We start from the raw sequence: 19,934 nt of genomic DNA on the forward strand, positions 1-19,934 counted from the left end.
AGAGCTGCTTCCCACAGACAAGTCCATTTCCAGGTCATAAATATCTTACATTGTCATCCAGCACCTAAATCCAAGCCCACCTTAATAAGAGAAGCTCCTGTGGGGTTTGGTCTCCTCAAAGCTGGTGCTGATCCTCTTTGGATTTGAGCAGCTCCTGTGCAGGTTCAGATCTCCTCCTTTAAATCACATTTCCAGTGCACAAAAAACCTTTCCCTGCAGAGAGAGACAGAACAAGTGGCACATGACCTGTTTTGGGAATGAAATCACTGGTCCTGCTCTTGGCCACGTGGTGTGGACCTTCCTTGCTCACTCAGACCTGTCTCGTGTCCTGCTCTTCCCTCAATCCCCAAAATAAGAGGTTGCTTTAAAAAAAAAAAAAATACACCAAGAGGGTGTTGGATGAAACAAATGACAGAATAATTCCAGTGCAGAGAATTGGTGGAATAACTGTGATTGTACCAAAAAATTGTCTTTTTTACTTTGTCTTTTCCAGCCATGACTGACTCTCCCTGGGATTTTGTTGGCCCTGTAGTTGTTCCATCTTCCCAAAGGGAAGAACAGCTGGAGGTTCACAAGCAGCAGCACTGTATTGAGATGGAGACTTGTCCAACTGCAGGGGCTCACCCCACACTGACAGCAGGAGCAAAAATTTCTCCTGACATATTCCAACTTAGGAATTTCCTGTCCCTGTTATCAAAGCAGGTTGGAATCTGCCTGAAGAACAGATGACTGCAGGGCAATTCCCAGAACCTGCCGCAGCAGGAAAGTGCCGGTCAGATCAGACAGCACAAACCACCTTGGTTTTTCCAGCCCCCAGGGCTGGCCAGAGGGGCCTCTGGGCTGCTGGGAGTTTTCCGGCCACTGGTGATTGTGTAAGAGTGGGGAAAAAAAATTGGGAGTGATATAAAGGCAAGCTGTAACCCCAGTGAAAGCTCCAGATAATTACTAAGAGTTTCTTACCCAGGTGTCCCTGTGGGGCATCAACTGACCCCAGGATGTGTGATGGCCTCTCCTCTGACCTCCCACCCCACTCAAGCAGTTTTTATATTATTTTATTTGAGGGAGAGGCAAAGGTGAAGTTACAGTTGATGTCATTTCATGGTTATGAGGAGTTTGAGTGACTTTGGTCATCAGCATGGGGTAATAGCACAAGTAACCTGAATTTCTGAGTGAATGAAGCCAGGGTCAGCTTTGTCTGGATCATTCCTTCGTCTCTGTTCCCATTAGCTGTGTTGTTTTTGACGGAGCATGAACACAGCACCACGGTGTTGCTCCACCCTTTGCTCTGTGTCCCCCCGGGAGCAACACACCACGCTCCCCGGCATTCCTGCTCCCAAGGCCTGCAGTCTGTCCCTGGCGAGCTCTGGCCAACCCATGCACTGCTTGCTGAACTTGGTTTTTCAGTTTTCTCCCCAACTTGTGCTGCTGAGGCTGAAGCAATGCCTCGGGACGACACCGTGATGCATTAAACGAGCAACTTCCACCTTTTATTTCCCCCTCGGCCACGGGTTGGGGCAACGCCCGGCAGCGACGCGAAGGGGAAAACTTGACAGATTTCACCGGGGAGCATCATCTCCGGCACCACCACCTCCTCCTCCGCCGGGCACAGGGGAGGGGGCGAGGCTGGGCGGTGCCGGGGGTGCCCCAGCCCGCCCCGCTCTGCTCCCAGCTCCACAAAAGGCACCCGAGGCAGCAGAAGGTGAAGGAGGAGCGCCCAGGAGAGCAGGTACAGGGGATCAGAGGGATGGGAGGGTGGCTGGAAGTGAGGAGAGAGCTGTGTGATAAATTCACGATGCTTTTCACACCCCGGGGGTTCCTGGCTTGCTCACCACTGTGCCGGGTGTCTCTGCGGGATGTGGGGTGGATTGGGGAATCTGCTGGCAGTGGGAGACAGAGCTGGGAAGTCACTGACGTCCCTTCCCTTCAGTTGAACCTGGTGGCCCAAGCCCGGTGGGCAGCAAAGGGGACTGCGGTGACACAGGTTCCTCACCTGGAGCTCTGCACCTGCCTCTGCAGGGAACAAATACACGGCCCGGAGCGGCGGGGCCAGGGACCCGTGACAGAGACCCGGGGCAGGGCTGGAACCGGGCAGCGACGCTCCCGGCACTGGGAACGTGGGGCAGTGACCTCTCCTGGCTGCTTCCCATATCCTGCTTCCAAGAAAACTTAACTCTGACAGGTAAGGCCAAACAAATGGTCACTGGTGAATCCTCGGCTGAGCAAAGCTCCAGGGGCTGGGATCAGGGGAAGATCCGGGGCCACACAATTACGTGCAGCTCCCTGGGATGTCCCTGAGCGGCCGAACAGGTTTTGGAGGGGTCAGACTTACCTGGTTGTTGTGCACCAGGATGGGAGACATAAAACCTGAGTCCCACGGAGCCACGAAGGGCATTTCAGATTTTCCAGGGGGAAGATGATATTGCAGGGGCTGCCTGAGAAAAAAAAAGAAATAAAAAATAATTCAGACTTCATCTACCATGACCTCATGATTAGTGCTCTACTTCAAATAATTCTCAGACACTCTGTTTCTCTTACTCTGAAGATGTGTTTTATTTTGGTAGATAAAAAGGGATTCATGGATACAATTAATGAAACAATTTCTGGACTTGCAAGTAAATTAGGATTATTTTTTAGGGTATTCTTTAAAATATTATAATGATGGATTTAACATTTCTTTTCTCCAGGATGAGGATCCTTCCTGGCTGCCTTCATTTCTGCTTCATTCCTCTCTTACTCAGCAGAGCACATGGATTCCTAACATGGAGAACACCTCCAGCCTTCCTGGTATATAACTACTCCTATTCAAACCTCTCCTCTGTCTCAGAAGCACAAGCTCCAAAAACAGCGAGAGCTCTCAATTTCTCACACAATGTCATTGAAAAAATAACCAAGAGAGACTTGGAAAGATTTGCCAGGTTGGAAGTTCTAGACCTTTCCTACAATCGGATCAGGGATGTTGAGCCTGGAGCGTTCCAGAGTCTGCTCAGCCTGGTTTCTGTGGATTTATCATTTAATTACGAGAAGCTGCTTCTGTCAAATCTCCCACCCCACCTGAAGCTCTCACCCGCTGGCAAAGCTCCGGGGTCTTTGCAGCTTTCCAAGAATTCTGACAAATCCTATGGGGCTGCTCTGGAGCCTTCTGTTCCCACCAAAGAGCTGCCGCGCTCCGGAGTTCTGTCTCTCCGGCAAATCCTTAACCCCAGGCTCAGGAGAAGCACAGGGAATCTTCTTCGGAGGGGAGAGGGGAACACAGTGGCCCCTCCCACAGCCACACCCGAGCCCAGCCTCTGTGGAATTCCCATTAACGGGACACTCGACCTGTCCCACAGTAACCTCACCACGGAAGAGCTGATGTTAAAACTGGATGAGGATCTCTGCCAAGCCCAGCTGGACAGGATTTTGGAGCTTGACATCAGTCACAACAACGTGGAAATGGATCTTCTGTCACTGTTTGGGCTGTTCTTTCCAATGGAAAACACGCTGTCCATCGACGCCAGCTCCAACAAGTTAACCATTAACATCCTGGATGCCGAGTCCATCTGTGAGTTCCCATCCCACCAGCTTTTGTTCCTAAACATCAGCAACAACCCCATCAACAGCCTGGATACGCTGTGCCTCCCTTCCAGCATCAAGGAAATTGATTTGTCCTTCACCAACATCAGCCAAATTCCAGTGAATTTCGCTAAAAAATTGTTTAACTTGGAAAAAATGTACGTTCAAGGAAACCACTTCATCTACACAGCATTCTCAGAAAGCGGGAATGCACTTCCAACGTGTGTCCCTCCCCCCGGAACTGTACACATCAGCGCCATCTCCTTTGTCAGGAACGTGGCTGGAACACCCATTGAAAGCCTTCCCGAGAAAGTGAAACACCTGGGAATGTCCAGCTGCTCCATTGTGGAGCTGCCAGAGTGGTTTGCTGAGACAGTGGAAGAACTGTTATTTCTGGACCTCAGCAGCAACTACATTTCTGTACTTCCCAATTTCCCCTCCTCCCTGCAGCATCTCGACATCAGCAACAACGACATCGAAGTCATCCCCCCCAGTCTGAAATCCCTCTCCAACTTAACAATATTTATGATTCAGAATAACAAAATTGTGGCTATGCACACCGAGTATTTTCCATCAGCCTTAAAAAAATGTGATTTCAGTAAAAACAAGGTGAAGGTGTTGTCCTTAACTGATGCCCTGGAAAAGCTGGAACATCTAAACATTTCTGGGAACCTGATCACACATCTGGAGCCCGCTGGGCGCCTTCCTGCACTGACCAGCCTGGACAGCAGCCACAACCTGATCCCAGAGCTGCCCGATGGCTTTGGGGAATCCCTCCCAGGGCTGAAGTATTTTAATCTATCAGGGAATAAGATCTCCTTTCTGCAGCATGGCTCTCTCCCAGCTTCTCTGGTCGAGCTGGACATCAGCGACAACGCCATCACAACCATTGTGGAGGCCACGTTTGGCCCACTGACGAGTCTGAGGGTTCTGACTGTCCAAGGGGAGCACTTTTTCTGTACCTGTGACCTGTACTGGTTCGTGAACGTCTACATCCACGAGCCCCAGCTGGAGATCAGGGGCAGGGGGGCCATGACGTGCAGCTTCCCCCCGGAACGCCGGGGCTCCCTGGTGGGCAGCAGCCACCTGACACTGCTGCGCTGCTCCCTGGGTGTCCAGCTGGCCGTGACCGCCGGCGCTGCCGGCCTGGCTGTGCTGGCCCTCACCGTGCTCTGCTGGCGCCTGGACGGGCCCTGGTACATCAGGATGGGCTGGTACTGGTGCATGGCCAAAAGGAAGCAGTACGAGAAGAGGCCAGAAAACAAACTCTTCGATGCCTTCATCTCGTACAGCGAGCACGATGCCGACTGGACCAAAGAGAACCTGCTGGAAAAGCTGGAAAATGATGGGTTCAGGATATGTTACCACGAGAGGGATTTCAAACCGGGGCATCCCGTGCTTGGGAACATTTTTTACTGCATAGAGAACAGCCATAAAGTGCTTTTTGTTCTCTCTCCCAGCTTTGTGAACAGCTGCTGGTGTCAGTACGAGCTGTATTTTGCCGAACACCGGGTCCTGAATGAAAACCTGGATTCCCTCATCATGATCGTGCTGGAAGATCTCCCGCCCCACAGCGTCCCTCAGAAATTCAGCAAACTCAGGAAATTGCTGAGAAGGAAAACCTACTTGAAGTGGAGCCCTGAGGAACACAAGCAGAAAATATTCTGGCATCAGCTAAAAGCCGTCCTAAAAACAACCAACGAGCCGCTCGTGCGAGCGGAGAACGGATCTGCTCTGGAAATGCAGGAGCTGGAATGAGACCCAGGGAACTGTGAGGGCTGTGCCTGGAAAGCCTGTGGTCAAACAAAAGCACTTACCTCCTGCAAAGGCTGCTGAGGTGCCCAGGGCTTTGTCTGGATCAGCTCCAGGAGAGGCTCCTAGGGGGACTGCAGCATGCCTGTTATTGCCTCTGATAAAGAAACCTGAAGGGATGAGACCTGAGTGCCAATAAAAAGCCTTTTCCTCCTGGATGTTTGAATTTGTCCAGCTATTCCCAGCATTTCTGTAAGTGCTGTGGATGTCACCTGAAAGGAAGAACTGCTCAAGTCACACTGCATGTCCTCGCTGCCTTCCTGAGGTGGTGGCAGTGAGAAGTGGTGTCTTAGGACTGGACTTCAGATTCCTGATTCTGGGACAGCTTAAGGTGGGAACACCTGTGTGCAGGTAAGAGAGCCACAAACCACGCTGGTACACAGGGAGCAGCTCCTTTCTGTGCTTTGGCAAGGAAAGATTAAAGATTGACTTAATTCAGCCCTCTGAGAGAGGCTAAACCCACACTGCTACAGATTTTGGATTCAGTGACTGCTGGAAGAGATGAGACTTGAAAATATTTTGTAAATACAGAATAAAATATACAACCAGACAGTACAAAAAGAACCAGCTGAGTGTGTTGGTCTCTGCTGTTATATAACCGGGGTGAGCTTTGTTTAATTACAAATCTCTGGAGAATAAGCAAATTCTGTACATTATTATTTAGATTTAGGAAAGTTCCACCTGACACAGTCACCTTGACCCATTTCTAATGGATTCAGTGCTACCTCTGCATAGTCCTTGCCCTTGCCTAGTGCCACTTGATAATTTTATTTATTGTGCTTGGGAAAAAACAAAAGAAATTCAGCTGATCCAACTTTCACATTCAAGGGAAATCAACAGACTGTGACAGAAACTAAACACCTGGTGAGGACAAATGATTTGGTTTAGCACGACCTGGACTTGCTCCCATGATGAGCAAACCCAAAAACTTCCCCCCAGAAGATCCCAGATCCAGGAATGCAGAATGTCTGTGTGCAGCATGTTTGGAACACAGACTCTGAAAAGGAATTGGCTCTGCTGTGACAAAACAAGACCAAGACCAACCTATTTGCTGCCAAAAGGGGGAACATGAAACAAATATCTCCATTGACAGAGATCCCTTGGAACTCAGTGCAAACCCACCTTTCCTCAGCAAAATGATTTAGCATCATCAGCTTTGAGGCTTTATATATTAAGGATAAAACTCACAATCCTGCAGGCCAGCAGCTGAAAAAGCCAGCTCTTACCACCACAGAGATCTAGGGCTTAAAAAGACCATGAATTATAAAAATATTACAAATATTTTTGTTCATTTTAGCAACCAGAAGTCACTTGTTAACGAGCCCCAATTAATTAATCAGCTGTTTTTCTAATAACCTTTACACTTTCCTCTTTCTAAACCACTCAGTGGTCACATTTCTCCCTTCCTCTCTTCCCACACATTTTCCACTTCCACGTTCCGCTGCTTCCCTCTCAATTCCATCGCTGCTTTTTAAGCTTGCAGTGACTCTTTACTGGTTCTTTACTGGAGCTTTACTGGTTCTTTACTGGTTCTGTGCTCAGCAGGTTTCTGATAGATGGGGCTAAGGGGAAAAAAAGAGAAGTTACACTCCAGAAGAGGCTAAACCAATTATTTTATCAAAAATTTGATTATTTCAGTTCATGATTCACTGCAAAGTTGCACCTGCTTTCAAAATCCAGTTTTGATTTACTACATCCATAAACCTCCCACAAAACTGTTATTTAGTACAACTGGCAACTTAAATTTTGTTCCTCCTGCAGATTAAAAGGTGTTGCAGTTTCCCATCTGGCACTATGATACTGTAGAGATTAACACCAATATTAATTACACGGGTGGTGTTAAGGGCACAGCTGGCATCAGGAGTTAACACAGAGCAAATTACAAAGAGCTTTGATGGGGACGTCAGTTCTTTTGTCACATAAAGGCAAGAAAACCTCCTGCTTGGCCCCTTCTTGCTTTACTCCCACATGAATACTCAATGCAAATTATTTATGAGGTGTGAGTGGTTTAATTTTGAGACCTGTGATGAAGTTCATGTGATCTAAAGGCACAGGAGAAGTTGCCCATACACACAGCAAACCCCCAAAGCTACCTCATGTATATTTTTCCCTCCAGTACAATTTGTACTGAAGAGAAATTCAAATACAGAACAGCCAAACAAGACCTCTTCATTATCTTTTATACTGTTTAGAAAGAACCACATTATTCATTTAGAGAAAAAAAATATCTGGGCAGAGAGAAAGGACTCAGGGAAATAATTTCAATTTTACATTTGTATTAGAAAGTTATTCACACTGGTTTTATTGCAAGAAAGCTGGTTTGAATTATTCAGAATTAATTCATATTCAGTGTTAAACAAAGAACAGTGTTCCAGGAGAATCTTGAAAACAGTTTAGTTAACAAAAAGCCGGAACCAACAACTCACAGACAGCAATGATGTGGACATTTCCTGTTTCTAAAGTAACAAATCACCTTCCCATCACTGTCATTTTCCTGAAGGTGTCCAATTTCCTATAGCAAGGCATCAAAAGTCTGTGGCACAATTATTTTGGAGACACTGAGGCTCTGCTGAGGTCCACAGAAGCTGAAAGGTGATTGCTTGTTTGGAAGAGATCTGGCCACTTAGAGCAAGAACTGTCAGGAATTCAAATGCCCCTGAGTTGTTGTCTCTAAGGGAATTCCCATAGTAAGTGACAACACAAATGGTTGGATTGATTAAAAAAATATTTAACTTCTGTTATTTGCTTGCTGTGTAGACCAACGGACAAAATTTCTAAGCAGACAGATGTAATCAAACTGATGTCAGACTTCTTAACAAAAGCTCAAAAAACTTGTCATTCTGGTTTTAAAAATATTAACAGCTGTCAGTTCTGCCTGTCAGGAATAGCCAAATCCCAATTCATACAAAGTCAAGGGCAAAAGAGCAAGCAGCAACACGACTCTGCCTGACAGCTGACCAGTTAGGGAATTCTAGAGGTGACTGTGCTCCTCCTGGCGTATCAGTCCCATAATATTGCAAAATTCATCTTTATCCTCAAGTAATGCAAATAATTAGGTAGTGCATGTTATTTCCATCAGATGTAAAATAGTTCTCCAAATTATTTTGGGACACATAATGCCACCATCATGAAAACCCCAATGCCCAGCAGATACTAATATATATACTGCAGTGGTTTATTCCAGTGCCACACTTCTCCAATGTCCCTCCCCAGTGGCAATATAACACTGACCAAACAAAACCTTGTCCCACTTAAAGAAGCCAAGAGTGAAATCCCGAACTTTAGCTGAGTTCATGGGAATTTTGCCATTTACCTCAACAGAACCAGGGTTTCACCCTGTGAAGAGAAAGGGCTTCTGTTATTACTGAAAAATGCTGATTGTTCCAACCTTCTGCAACGGGAAGAGCTTAAACTCAAGTACACCAAGCATCTCCCTAGTTCTTCCTTCCTGAAAATACAAGGTATTTATAATACTCTGTCTTATCATAGAATGGGTTGGAAAGAACCTTAAAGATGATCCATCCCCTGCCATGGGCAGGGACACCTTCCCCTATCCCAGGTTACTTTGAGCCTTGTCCATCCTGCCCTTGTGACATAATGAACACGTAATTATGGAATCTACTTTTTTTTTCACTTGTCCAGCAGTAAAATTTAGTAACCAAACCACCCTCGTGCAACAATTCCACATCTAAAATATCCCCCTTTCTGGCTCGCCACGGGAACTCCAGAGCGCGTCACGGAGGCGACAGCTCCACGTTTGCTTCAAACGCGAACGGGAACGGCGTTTGTACTCATTGGCAGCAGTATCATGGAGTTCGGAGCAATTCCTCCGCAAAGCAGAGCAGGGGACCCTCTGGAATGGCTGGGTGGTGCCAAGGCTACACGGAGGGCAGTGGTATGTGCCTGGCGGGAGCAGCGCCGCAGTCCCACCCTGCGCTGCCGGAGTGATGGAGCGCGGGGATGCAGGGCTTGGCAAAGCCGAAGGCGGAGCCCGCGGGCTGCAGGCTGTGCGGGGTGCTCACCTCCGCCGAGGGGCTGCTGTTGTACACGCTGTAGTAGGGCTCGATCCGCGTGTTCATCGGGGTGGAGCTGCTCTGCCCGTAGTGCTGCTGCCCCGCGGACGCCTTGGGACTCAGCACGCTGTCCTTGGAGTGGCTGGCACCGCACGCCTGCTCCAAACCCTTCTTCTGAGGCTTTGGAGACAACATGTAGGCTGAGTTGGTCTCGTGGTGGGACGACTTGTTCCTGTTGACCTCCAGGCTGCCTTTGCCCATGGCTCGAAGCCTAGTCTTGTGCTTGCAGCACAAAAAGACCAGCGCCACGTACTGCAGGCACCAGACCACACGTCTCCGCAGCCCCGCGCTGTTGCGGGAATATATAAAGGGATTTAATCCCGACTTGAAAAAAATGAGGGTAAACCCACACAGCTCAAACTGGTAGAGCACAAAGCCACCGCTGCTGGACAGCATGTCCTGCACCAAGGAGATGCCCAGGGGCAGGCAGCACACCAGGACGGAGAGCACGATGACCACGCACGTCACCACGGCCTTGGAGTCTTTGGCCGTGGCCAGATTGACGGCCGAGGCCAGCGGGAGCCGGCCAGCGAGCTTGGCGTGGCCGTGGGGTGGCTTGGTGCAGCTCTGGGTCCTGTATAGGGCGGGGACGGCCCCGGGCCCTGCGAAGAGCTGAGCCCTGGGGGCTCCCACGGCCACCGCGGGCGGGCACTTCCTCGCCCGCGCGTTCCTGCGCAGGGCCTGGGCGATCATCACGTAGGACACGGACACGACGGCCACGCAGCAGATGAAGTCGGTGACGTAGAGGTAGAGGATGAGCTTGCCCTGTCCGCTGGGCAGGCTGGCCATGGGCAGGCAGAGGCGGGAGCCGCGGGTGCGCAGCGTGGCCAGCGTGGCCAGGGTGAAGCTGGCGGCCCAGAGCAGCAGCGTGAGGAGCAGCGAGCAGGGCGCGGAGGCGGCGCGGTGCGGATGCTTGCCCAGCACCATGCGCAGCCGGTGCAGCGCGATCACCGCCACCGTCTTGAGCGACATGATGATGAAGCCGGAGCTGGTGAGGTGGAAGGTGAAGCAGAAGGTGCCGGGCACGCCGCGGGCCGGGCCGAAGAACAGGACGAAGGCGAACATGGGGGCGGCCACGCCGCAGATGAAGAGGTCGCAGAAGGAGAGGTTGAGGATCATGAAGTCGAAGTCGGTGCGGAATTTCCGGAGGGCCGGGTCGAAGAAGGAGAGCAGCACGATGAGGTTGCCGTAGGAGCCCAGGCAGAAGACGAGGGCCAGCAAGGAGGCGCAGGCGGCCAGCGTGGCGGCGTGAGTGCCCTCCCGCAGCTCCGCGGGGCCGCTGCCGTTCGCGCCCAGCTGCTCCGCGGGCCCGGGCGGCAGCCGCCCCGACCCGTTCATCGCCGCCCGGCCCCTTCACCGCCCGCTCATCGCCGCCGCGGGGCTCCCGCCTTGCCTCTTCACCGCCCCCTCATCGCCGCCTCAGGGCTCCCGCCCGGCCCCTTCGCCGCCCGTTCACCGCCGCCTCAGCGCCGCCCGCCCCGCCATGGCGCCCGGCCCGGCCCCTCCCCGCTCCGTTCCGCTGCCTTCGCCGCAGCGGCGCCGGGCCGGGCCGGGCTGGGCGGCGGGGACAGAGCCGCAGCCCCCCCGCACCGCCAGGCACAGGCGGCTCCGGGGGAGGCGGCTCCGGGGGAGGCGGCACCGAGCTCCCCAAAGCCCCGCTGGCGCTGCATCCCCGCCACTCCAGCTCCGGGAGCAGCGGTGATGCGAGCGGCTGGAGCAGCACAGAGTGTGGTCTAGAGAATCACAGAAGGGTTTGGGTGGGAAGGGGACTGCAAGACCATCTCGTTCCTCTCCCTGCCATGGGCAGGGACACCTTACACTAGCCCAGGTTGCTCCAAGCCCTGCCCAACCTGGCCGTGGACACTCCCAGGGATGGGACAGCCACAGCTTCCCTGAGCAATCTGTGCCAGGGCCTCACCAACCTTACAGGGAAGTATTTCTTCCTAATAGCCAACCTAAACCTACTCTCTTTCAATTTGAACCCATTCTACATTGTCCTGGCACATGATCTTGTAAAGAGGCTTGCCTCATCTTTTCTTTAAGTTCCCTTCAGGTACTGGAAGGCTGCAGTTAGATCACCCTGACGCTTCTCTTTTCCAGGCTGAACAATCCCAATTCTCCCAGCCTTTCCTCACAGCAGAGCTGCTCCATCCCTCTGATCGTCTTGGTGCCTCCCCTGTACTTGCTCCAACAGCTCTGTGTCCTTCCTGTGCTGTGACCCCAGAGCTGGATGCAGAGTTCCAAGTGGGGTCTCCCCAGAGCAGAGGATCTGTGCTGACTGTACACCAACAAAACACCTGCCCCAACCCAAAACCTGTTCAGCATCAACATCAAAGTTCTGCATGCTGCCTCCTGCCCTACTTGCACTTTTGCATCACTTTCCTGAGCCAGCTCAGTGGGGCCAGGGTGCTCTTTGTATTTACTCAGAAGCACAGGATCTAAGGCAAAGCATCTTCTATGTTCCCATGGGGACAGAAAACATAATCAGCGTTATTTCTTTATCTGTTTGCTGCCAACTGCTGTTGCAAATATAGTAGTGATGGAGAGTGTTGGATATCTGAGCATTAAAGGGATGGTTTTGAAGTACTTACAGGACTATGAGGGTGAGGAAACGCTCAGCGGACATTCTCCAAGGCAGACACAGCTGAGGGGCCTCCGTGGCACTGGAAATCCAGGTGGAAGAGATCAAAATCCAGCCAGGCAAGGCACAAAAGCACTATGAAAATACAGCAGATCCAGTATTTCTGACTTATGCATGGCACTTGTCTCACAATCAATGTATATACATTAATCTGTTGTTTTAATAACCATCCCCTACCCCAGGTGCTTTGTAGAACCATCCAGCCAGCCACCAGTGTGCAAGTTTGACACCTGACAGCTTCCCAGTGCCACCTGCCTGTTTATTTTTCAACACATTCCTTTCTAAACCCCAGAGCAATGTTTTTATAACCCTCTGGCTGGTGACAACAGCCTGGCCCGTGAGCCTTTGCCTGCTAAAAACACTGGGAATGAGGGTGGATTTGTTCTTGGGGAAATGCCAGCAGTTGGCTGCAGCAGTGCCTTGCAACCTGGGCAGGTGCATTTTGCCTTGGGTTTTGTCCTTAAACTGGTTGTGTACAGGAGGGGGAAGGTCCAAAATCCAAAACACCGTTTCCTGTGGCTTCAAGTTATGTTCTCTTTCAACTTGGCTGCCACTTATTTTCCCTTACTTGTATTTTTGTTCTCCAGTTGTGGTAATTTGAAATCTGTGGGTGAATCTTGGTCCTCCTGGGTCATTGACAAGGTGGGATCTCCCTCCTCGAATTTTCTTATTTATAAACATCAGAGGATGCTGAATTATGGGATTAAACAAGAGTAACAAAATATTAGCCTAAGGCAAGAGTGGGGTTGGTTAAGATGTTTTACCCCTCTACAGTTACTAACTGTGGTTTGAAATGAAGGGGAAAGTGTAGCTGGATCAAAGGCTGAGAGCCTCAAACATTGCAGCAGAAAAGGAGAAGGGATTGTTCTCAGGGAGGAAGGGAATGAGCTGAGGCAAAAAGGATCCACGGGAGCACAGCAAAGTGTCTCACCAGCCTGTCCCTTTTGAAAAGGACTTTTTAGCTTTTAAAAGAGCTTCCAAAGTTTGAGTGGGGGAGAAAAGCAGTGGAAGAAAGTCTGTTTTGCAAGAAAGGAATCACAAGAGCAACAACTTACCTTGCACAGGGTATGAGGGTATTCACTCTTTGCAGCATTCAAGGCTTTCCTTAAACTAATCCCTTAAAAATCCAGTGCTCTTTACAGCTATCAGGCTTCTCATTGTTCAGTCTTGGGAGTTCCTACTGCATAAAGGGAAACAATGTTCCCAAGGCATTTTTGACAACAGTGTTGTTTTGCAGATATTTACTGGAAATTACTTTTAATTGCTGAAATCTACCCCCATCTCTAAGAATTGTACCTTGTGATTTTAACAAAAGAGTTCTAGGGGAAAGCAGCTGGAATAATAAAAGGGGAAATTTTTTTTTTTTTCTGGATTAGAAGTAAAAGCCAGGAGAAAATATTAGAGTAGCAGTGAGAAGCTTTTAACAGAACCCTTTCAGGGTGAACTCAGCTGGGCTTCGACCTGGACTGATTGTAATCTGAGTGCATTTATTGCTAGAACAGATTTATTTGTTTTATTGCTGGTTTTCTTAAGAATGCCAATCAGAAATGATGGCATCTCATATTCCCCAAGGGAAATGTGTGTCCAGCTCCATCTGCAGCAGCAAAATCTGCTCAGCAATATTCTGCATCTTCCACAGAGTTTGTCTTTGACATTAAACCAGGCTGTGAAACTACCACTGCACCAATACCGTGAGGACCTTGCCTTGGATTAACCACCTGGAACCCCTTCCTTGGAGCATGGATTCCTTTGCCTGCTAGCAACCTGGATGTCTAGAGCAGGCTGAGGCCAAATTCCCCTCCTTTTATTAGAAATCCCCAAAAGTTGTCTTCCAGGTACTGCAGAATGCCATGAGGATGTAAAACAATCAGCTGGTGACTCACAGCAGGGTTAGAGTTAAAATCTCCCCAGGACAGTGGCCAGCAAACCTTTCTATTGCCATGCGGCTTTATTTTCGATCTTGCATCTTACCAGATCATTGCATTTTGCACAGCCCTGGGGTAAAGGGAGCTGGAGGCTCTGCTGCAGGATTCCAGGAAGCCTAAAGCTGTGGAAGGAAGTGTGAGACTGAGCAGGGTGTGGGATGCTGGGGATGCCTAACTGTGAAAAACTGACAGGAGACATCATCACATCATCCAGTGTACCCAGCACAGCAGTCCCAGCAGCCTGGGAAAGAAGTAAGAAGGAGGAAAGGGAGATACCTGGACATAACAGGAATACAGTCATAATATACCAGAAATAAGGAACCTCTTTAATTATACATGAATACATGAACTTATTAGCAACACAGTCCACCAATGCTGAGACTGTGGCACCACCCAAAAGCACAGGTTAAAAGTCGTATTTGCCTACTTGGTAATTTTCTTATGTATTTTTTATCAAAATAACCACCAAATATACCCACCTGATTATGGAAATACGGGAGATCACACCACTTAATGGTCTAGCAAGAGCCACTGAGCAGTACAGCACTAGTAACCTGAGCTCTTAAAAACCAAACCCTCAAAAAACCCCAACCCCAAAAACCAAAACACCTCTCAAAGCCCCCAAATTCTGCCTTACATCTCTGCCCTTCCTTGGTGCTTCAGTGAGGTGGTCACAGGCTACCTGTGCAGTCTGATAGGTGGTCACTAAGGATGTTGAGGCTATCAAACCATCTCCAAGGTATTTTTCCATCTCCTTTCCTGTTCCAAGGGGAAAAATTCTGTCTTCTTGTGCTAGAAATCTCTCCCTGTCCAGACTGAGGTACTGCAGTTGGTTCATCTCAACAGCTTTAGGGAAGAGACAGTGTAAGACATCAATGATGGAAGTTCAGAACTCAGGATGTGGGTGTTGCCTGGGGAAACATAGGGAATAAATCCAGTACTGGAGTTGTGGTATTTGGTGAAGATTTGGTGGTAAATAATTGTTCCTGCATTTTCAGGACAGGAGACTAACAATCCTTCCCTCACCAAAAGTCAATCAGTACAAGTTTGCTCACATGACCACAGGTGTGTTTTATCCTGTAGAAGTGTATTTTGAACAGGTGCTGTATTTACTGGGTGATCTGTTTGGATAAAGCAATTTATTGAGGATTTATAAGGTGTTGGGAATTAATACCACTCCTGACCAGAGCACGATTCACTACAGTGCACTGCATCCTGCACCCAACTCCAGCTACACCCTGACTAAGGAAAGAAATTCCCAAGTACAGCATAAAGCAGCAAAGCTGCAGAACAGCATGTGCAATATCTGCTCCAGCACTTCACCAGCCAAGGCCTCCTTTAAAGATGATCCTCTGCAGCAAATGCTTTCCATCACTTGTAAAGATTTAATTCTATCAGCAAAACCCTCTCCAACACAAAGTAGCTTCTCCAGTTCTCAGCAGTTAACAAGTGTTTTCCTGGTACAAGGTATTTTTCCATAAATGTAAAAGCTGACTTCCCAGACATTAGAACAAGATCTTTAATTAATCCTTAATGTTGCCTTAACTCACTACCAAATCCCAAGACAAACACAGGCTTCATCCAAAAGCTCAAAAGCACTGTAAAAACCTGAAGTTACATTCTCAAACCAACAAATTTCCTCTTTAGAAATACAGGAAGATGCAGTAGTTACAAACAGTCCATTTATTGGGTCTTAAACTACATACACAAGTGAAATCATAATTTTGGCACTACGCTATACAGTGGTTACATCCGTGTGCTGACACTCCTTAAATACTGCCCCAGGAGCACTGCTGTGCTTGGAAGTTTGGGATGAGCCACACAAAGGTCTCAGTGCTCCTGGGGTTTTGCATGAAAGATGAAACACACACCAGTTTATGAGTTATTTCCATGTACCTCACATTCTATGAATGGATCACACCAGAATATGTGACGTCAGCATTGAGAAATGGCCACACGTGCTGCAGTAAAATCTGAATGAGACACAGTCATGAGATACAGGAAAAGCAAAACAAACCCCCTCAGACACAGAGATATTCTGTTAAAGAAAATAATTTAAAAAACTAAGAATGGCATTTGATTTGATACAAAAGCCAGAACCACTACTGTATTAACATCTAAGTATGAATCTTTACAAATTAATCTCACAATGGTGTTATGTAAAAGGTTGCAAACTGTACAATGTTTTGTCAATGCAATGCCTCTACAATTTATACAGTCTTTTACAACTATGTAACACATATTAAACAGGTTGTTAAACAGCCAATTGATACCAGTCTCTGAACAAAGCTGCAGGCAAAAAAAACACAGAGCTTCCACAATCTTCAAACGAGATATGCTTGCTCAATCTTTAGGAGAATACACTGTTAAAAACTGCCTTTCCACACTGTGCATACATTTCATTCTGTGAATTCAACCTCCACTAACAGTCCATCATTTCCTACCTGTGGGCTCTAATTACATGGAAACACCCATAGTCTTTCCCCCTTACAAATATGCAGAGAATCATGTATTTTTTTATTCCACACGTGGTCAAGACACCCCCGAAGGCCTGGCCAGGCAGCAGGAGCTGCCCATGCTGCATCCTGCCACCCCTGCACTGCACAGAGCTCAGCTATTTACATTTGCACAAGGGAGAGAATACAAAATGGCAATGCTGCCCTGAGGTGGACTGGATGGTACTCAAATCCCAGTAGTGAAAAATAAAACTCTGAGGAAGGCAGGCTCCCGGGGCTGTGTGAGGACTGGGGGAGGAGCTGCATCGGCAGAATTGGAGAGCTCCACTGAGAAAATTCCGGTTTGCGGCACTCTCTGGTTCTGCACGCAGGGGGCAGAAGAAGGGGGTGAGGGATGTGCAGTGTAAGTCACTGTGTGCAAGGAAGCAGAAACAAGACTGATGTGTGATGCAGGCCAAGGAGAAGGGTCTTGCCATGGACTCACAATCAGGCCCTGCAGGTGCAGCCTCGGGGCTCCCGGGCTGCTCCCTGGGGAGGTGAAATTCCTTTTGAATAGAACCAGGTCTCTACATTTGTATTTAAAAGTGGTTTTGATTAGGCATCAGGACTCCAGCACAAAGTTTTCTACATGATCAAATTCTTTCGAGTTTCCTTTATTTTGCAGAAAAATTCCTACATCCTCATTTTCCCCAGGAGAAACCTGAAAAGAAAGAAGAATGTTCAAAACACAAATACTGCCTCAAGCTCTTGTTTATATGAAAAGATAAATTAAAGCTTCTCTTGGAATACTGTCACAAAACATCACAATACAATAGAGAGGGGAATCTTGCAGTGTAACAAAGAGAAACCCCAGGAACGGATTCACTCTTTGGGGACATGCCTGTGTGAAGAGCCCTGGCAGCGAAGCCAGAGTGTGGAAGAGGAAACCGAGTGGTAGCAGCCATTCCCCATCCTGAGATGTAGGTGATAGACTGGACTGGGTGGTGTAAGGTCCTCAGAGGCATCAGAAGTACAAAGCAGTGCTTTAGGGACACTGCCATGCATTTAAAAGGCAGCCAACTGGCAGAAAATGGAGAAAAGGAACATCAACATTCAGGAAAAGAAGTGTAAATGCCTTAGCAAAGCACAAGGATGCACAGAAAGATGGGCAATACTTAAAATATTTAACCAAAATAAATCTGACCAAAACCACTGGAGGGGCAAGGGCCAGAAATTTGGCTGCAGCATTTTCCCTGTGGTTAAGGATTCTTCTCTACTCTGGAGTAGAATTCCTAAGAGTGACATTTATGCCAAAACCCATCAGCTGACCCACCTATGCATAATAGCAGGGTGAAACCAGGAGGTCAGTGAGCACCAGGAGCTGGTCATCTGTGAACTGCTGCTTGTGCTCCTGCCAGTTGTCGTGGTGGGTCCTCCGGAAATTGGACAGCGTTTTCTTCACAGTCATCTGCCAGCACAATTGGGATGGAGCTCTGTCAGTCAGGGATTCCAGCTCCACACCAAAACCAATGTTGGATACAACAAACACAACTGCTCAGTACCACCACAGGTTGGAGCGGACCCAGAAGAAAGGAGGGCTCTGGAAATTCAGCCCAGGATTTTAATTTTCACAGTTCTGGTTAGTGTTTTGACCAGGGTCATGACTCCAAAGTTCTTATAAAAAAGATTCCTGGACCTACAATTTTGAGCTGGGAAACCTTTAGAGATTCTTATAAAATCAAAGCCAAGTGCTTTTCCCCCCTGCCTTTTCCTTGGGTGTTTCAAATGGGTGCTTTTGGTCTGAAAACATCTAAGGAATTCTTTATCTCACTCCTCTGGCTAAAAAAGCAAAGGTCAACAAAACCCAACTGACAGGACAAAAAAGTAAAAGTTGAAGGCAACTATTTCTTTAAAAAACTTATTTCTAGGGCCGCTCGTAACACTTTGTTTAAAAAATTCCAGACTGATGTTTTGGCTCAGGTTGATGTTTCCTAGAATGGCATGCACAAAAGGGACATCTTTAATGAAAAAAAAAAAGCCACTTCCTCATTATAAATACAGTTCTTGCAGCTTTCAATGTAATGCTTTAAATTTGAAAGCAAGGATAGATCTACCACAAAAAATACTTAAAAGCAGTCCATGCTTTAAAACCATTTGGAGTCATTTAGTAAAAAGCAGCAGAAATTAAATTTCTTAATAAGTTCCTATGCTTTTCTAGGAAAAGAGAATTAAGAATGAGTCAAAGGTATTCAGCTGTGTTCTGTTGAATAGAGAACTGCTGTATTTTTACCTCAATAGGCTGGGGATCATTGAGGTGGGCACTGAGATCCATGAGGAGCTGTGGCATCCAGGTGGGCACATCGTAGGGACTGGACAGGATGCAGGCACTGAGCCCCAGGACGCCAGCGTGGCGCTTCACCAGGTCTGCAAAAATAGGGCATCAACCCACATCAGTTAAGGAAAATCAGCAACAAACCCCTGGCACTGCAGAGACCTCCAGCTTCTGTAGAAATCCAGAGAGTTCTACAGACACAAGCTCCAGATTGGTTCTGCTTCCTTACTCAGAATCCCAGGTTCATTCTCGTATATTTATTTTTTTACACATTCTTCCATTGGAAATCGATCTGCAACTGCTGGACACTTTATAAACATTTCAAATGAGCTTTCCTCTCTCAAAGAATCTCATGAATAACTCATCAACAACATCTCCATGTTTGCTATTTTGCCATTCAGAGTGTTTTCTCAAATCCCAGAGCTACTGGACAATATGAAAACCCATTTCTGGGTCAAATGACTGTGACTCAGATGCATTAAATGTTCAGGCAGAAGCCAAAGTTCCAGACCAGGGTTAACTAAGGGGGTTTTTGTCCTCTTTATTTTTTGGTTGGTTGTTTTGTGGGTTTTTTTTTAATAAAAAACCCACACTACTAACAAATAGAAGGTAAGGTGGGAAAGGAGTGAAACTACGTTGTTACAACCGAGGAACTTTATTTATTGAGGAACTTGCTATCCCTCACCACCTGCATCCTTATCCCTGTGAACTGGGAACTGGAAAAACCTCTTTAATGTTAATTCTAAAAGAGTAAGAAATTAATTTAATATAGGAATGCATAATAAAAATATTTGCTTTTGCTGTGTATTCTTATTCACCATTTATGTTGCAAATCAAATTCTATGGCAGTCTATGTAACACAAAACACTGATTTCTTCCTGAGCTGCTTTCAGCCTTGGAAACATTTCCTTACCCCCTGAAGGAATTGTGTCCCCCATTGAGGCCAGGTCCCTCTTCCTCTTCTTGGGGAGCCTCATCTTGCAGAGCTGCTCGAAGTGAGTCTGCATGGGCCCGTCCATGGTGAGGAAGTTGCACTGCAGGAGCCCGCTGAGCGTGGTGGCAGCCATCTCCCTCACCTGGGCACAGAACACTATTTATTTATACCATTACTGCCCTTTTAAGCACACCCAACTAACCCAAGTGAGCAAACTCTGCTCAGCAAAA

General features: G+C 47.9%; 3 protein-coding genes across 3 annotated transcripts in view; 1 reads left to right on the forward strand and 2 right to left on the reverse strand.

Annotated features, from left to right (window-relative positions):
- The first annotated feature begins 2,685 nt into the window (after positions 1–2,685).
- LOC104691486 (toll-like receptor 2 type-1) lies at positions 2,686–5,648 on the forward strand. The gene has a single exon (XM_010402971.3). The coding sequence runs from the start codon at positions 2,686–2,688 to the stop codon at positions 5,308–5,310; it is 2,625 nt and encodes an 874-aa protein (XP_010401273.1). The 3' UTR covers positions 5,311–5,648.
- Positions 5,649–7,527: 1,879 nt separating this feature from the next.
- Positions 7,528–10,904, reverse strand: GPR75 (G protein-coupled receptor 75). Its single transcript, XM_039569990.1, has one exon. It carries the CDS (start codon positions 10,773–10,775, stop codon positions 9,243–9,245), a length of 1,533 nt encoding a protein of 510 aa, XP_039425924.1. The 5' UTR covers positions 10,776–10,904; the 3' UTR covers positions 7,528–9,242.
- A 4,759-nt stretch (positions 10,905–15,663) lies between these two features.
- Positions 15,664–19,934, reverse strand: part of PSME4 (proteasome activator subunit 4) — a 43,996-nt gene continuing 39,725 nt past the window's right edge. The window contains exons 44-47 of the mRNA XM_039569120.1: positions 19,684–19,846; positions 18,729–18,862; positions 17,772–17,906; positions 15,664–17,159 (exon numbers count right to left, since the gene is read on the reverse strand). Of these exons, the coding sequence (XP_039425054.1) occupies positions 17,772–17,906; positions 18,729–18,862; positions 19,684–19,846 (432 nt within the window). The 3' untranslated portion in view covers positions 15,664–17,159. The remainder of the gene's footprint in view (positions 17,160–17,771; positions 17,907–18,728; positions 18,863–19,683; positions 19,847–19,934) is intronic.

This window comes from Corvus cornix, chromosome 3 (assembly GCF_000738735.6).
Source record: "Corvus cornix cornix isolate S_Up_H32 chromosome 3, ASM73873v5, whole genome shotgun sequence".
NCBI classification, from domain to species: Eukaryota; Metazoa; Chordata; class Aves; order Passeriformes; family Corvidae; genus Corvus; species Corvus cornix.

Coding starts and splice junctions, on each gene's coding strand:
- GPR75 (XM_039569990.1), bottom strand. CDS start 10,775: ATGAACGGGTCGGGGCGGCTGCCGCCCGGGCCCGCGGAGCAGCTGGGC.
- LOC104691486 (XM_010402971.3), top strand. CDS start 2,686: ATGAGGATCCTTCCTGGCTGCCTTCATTTCTGCTTCATTCCTCTCTTA.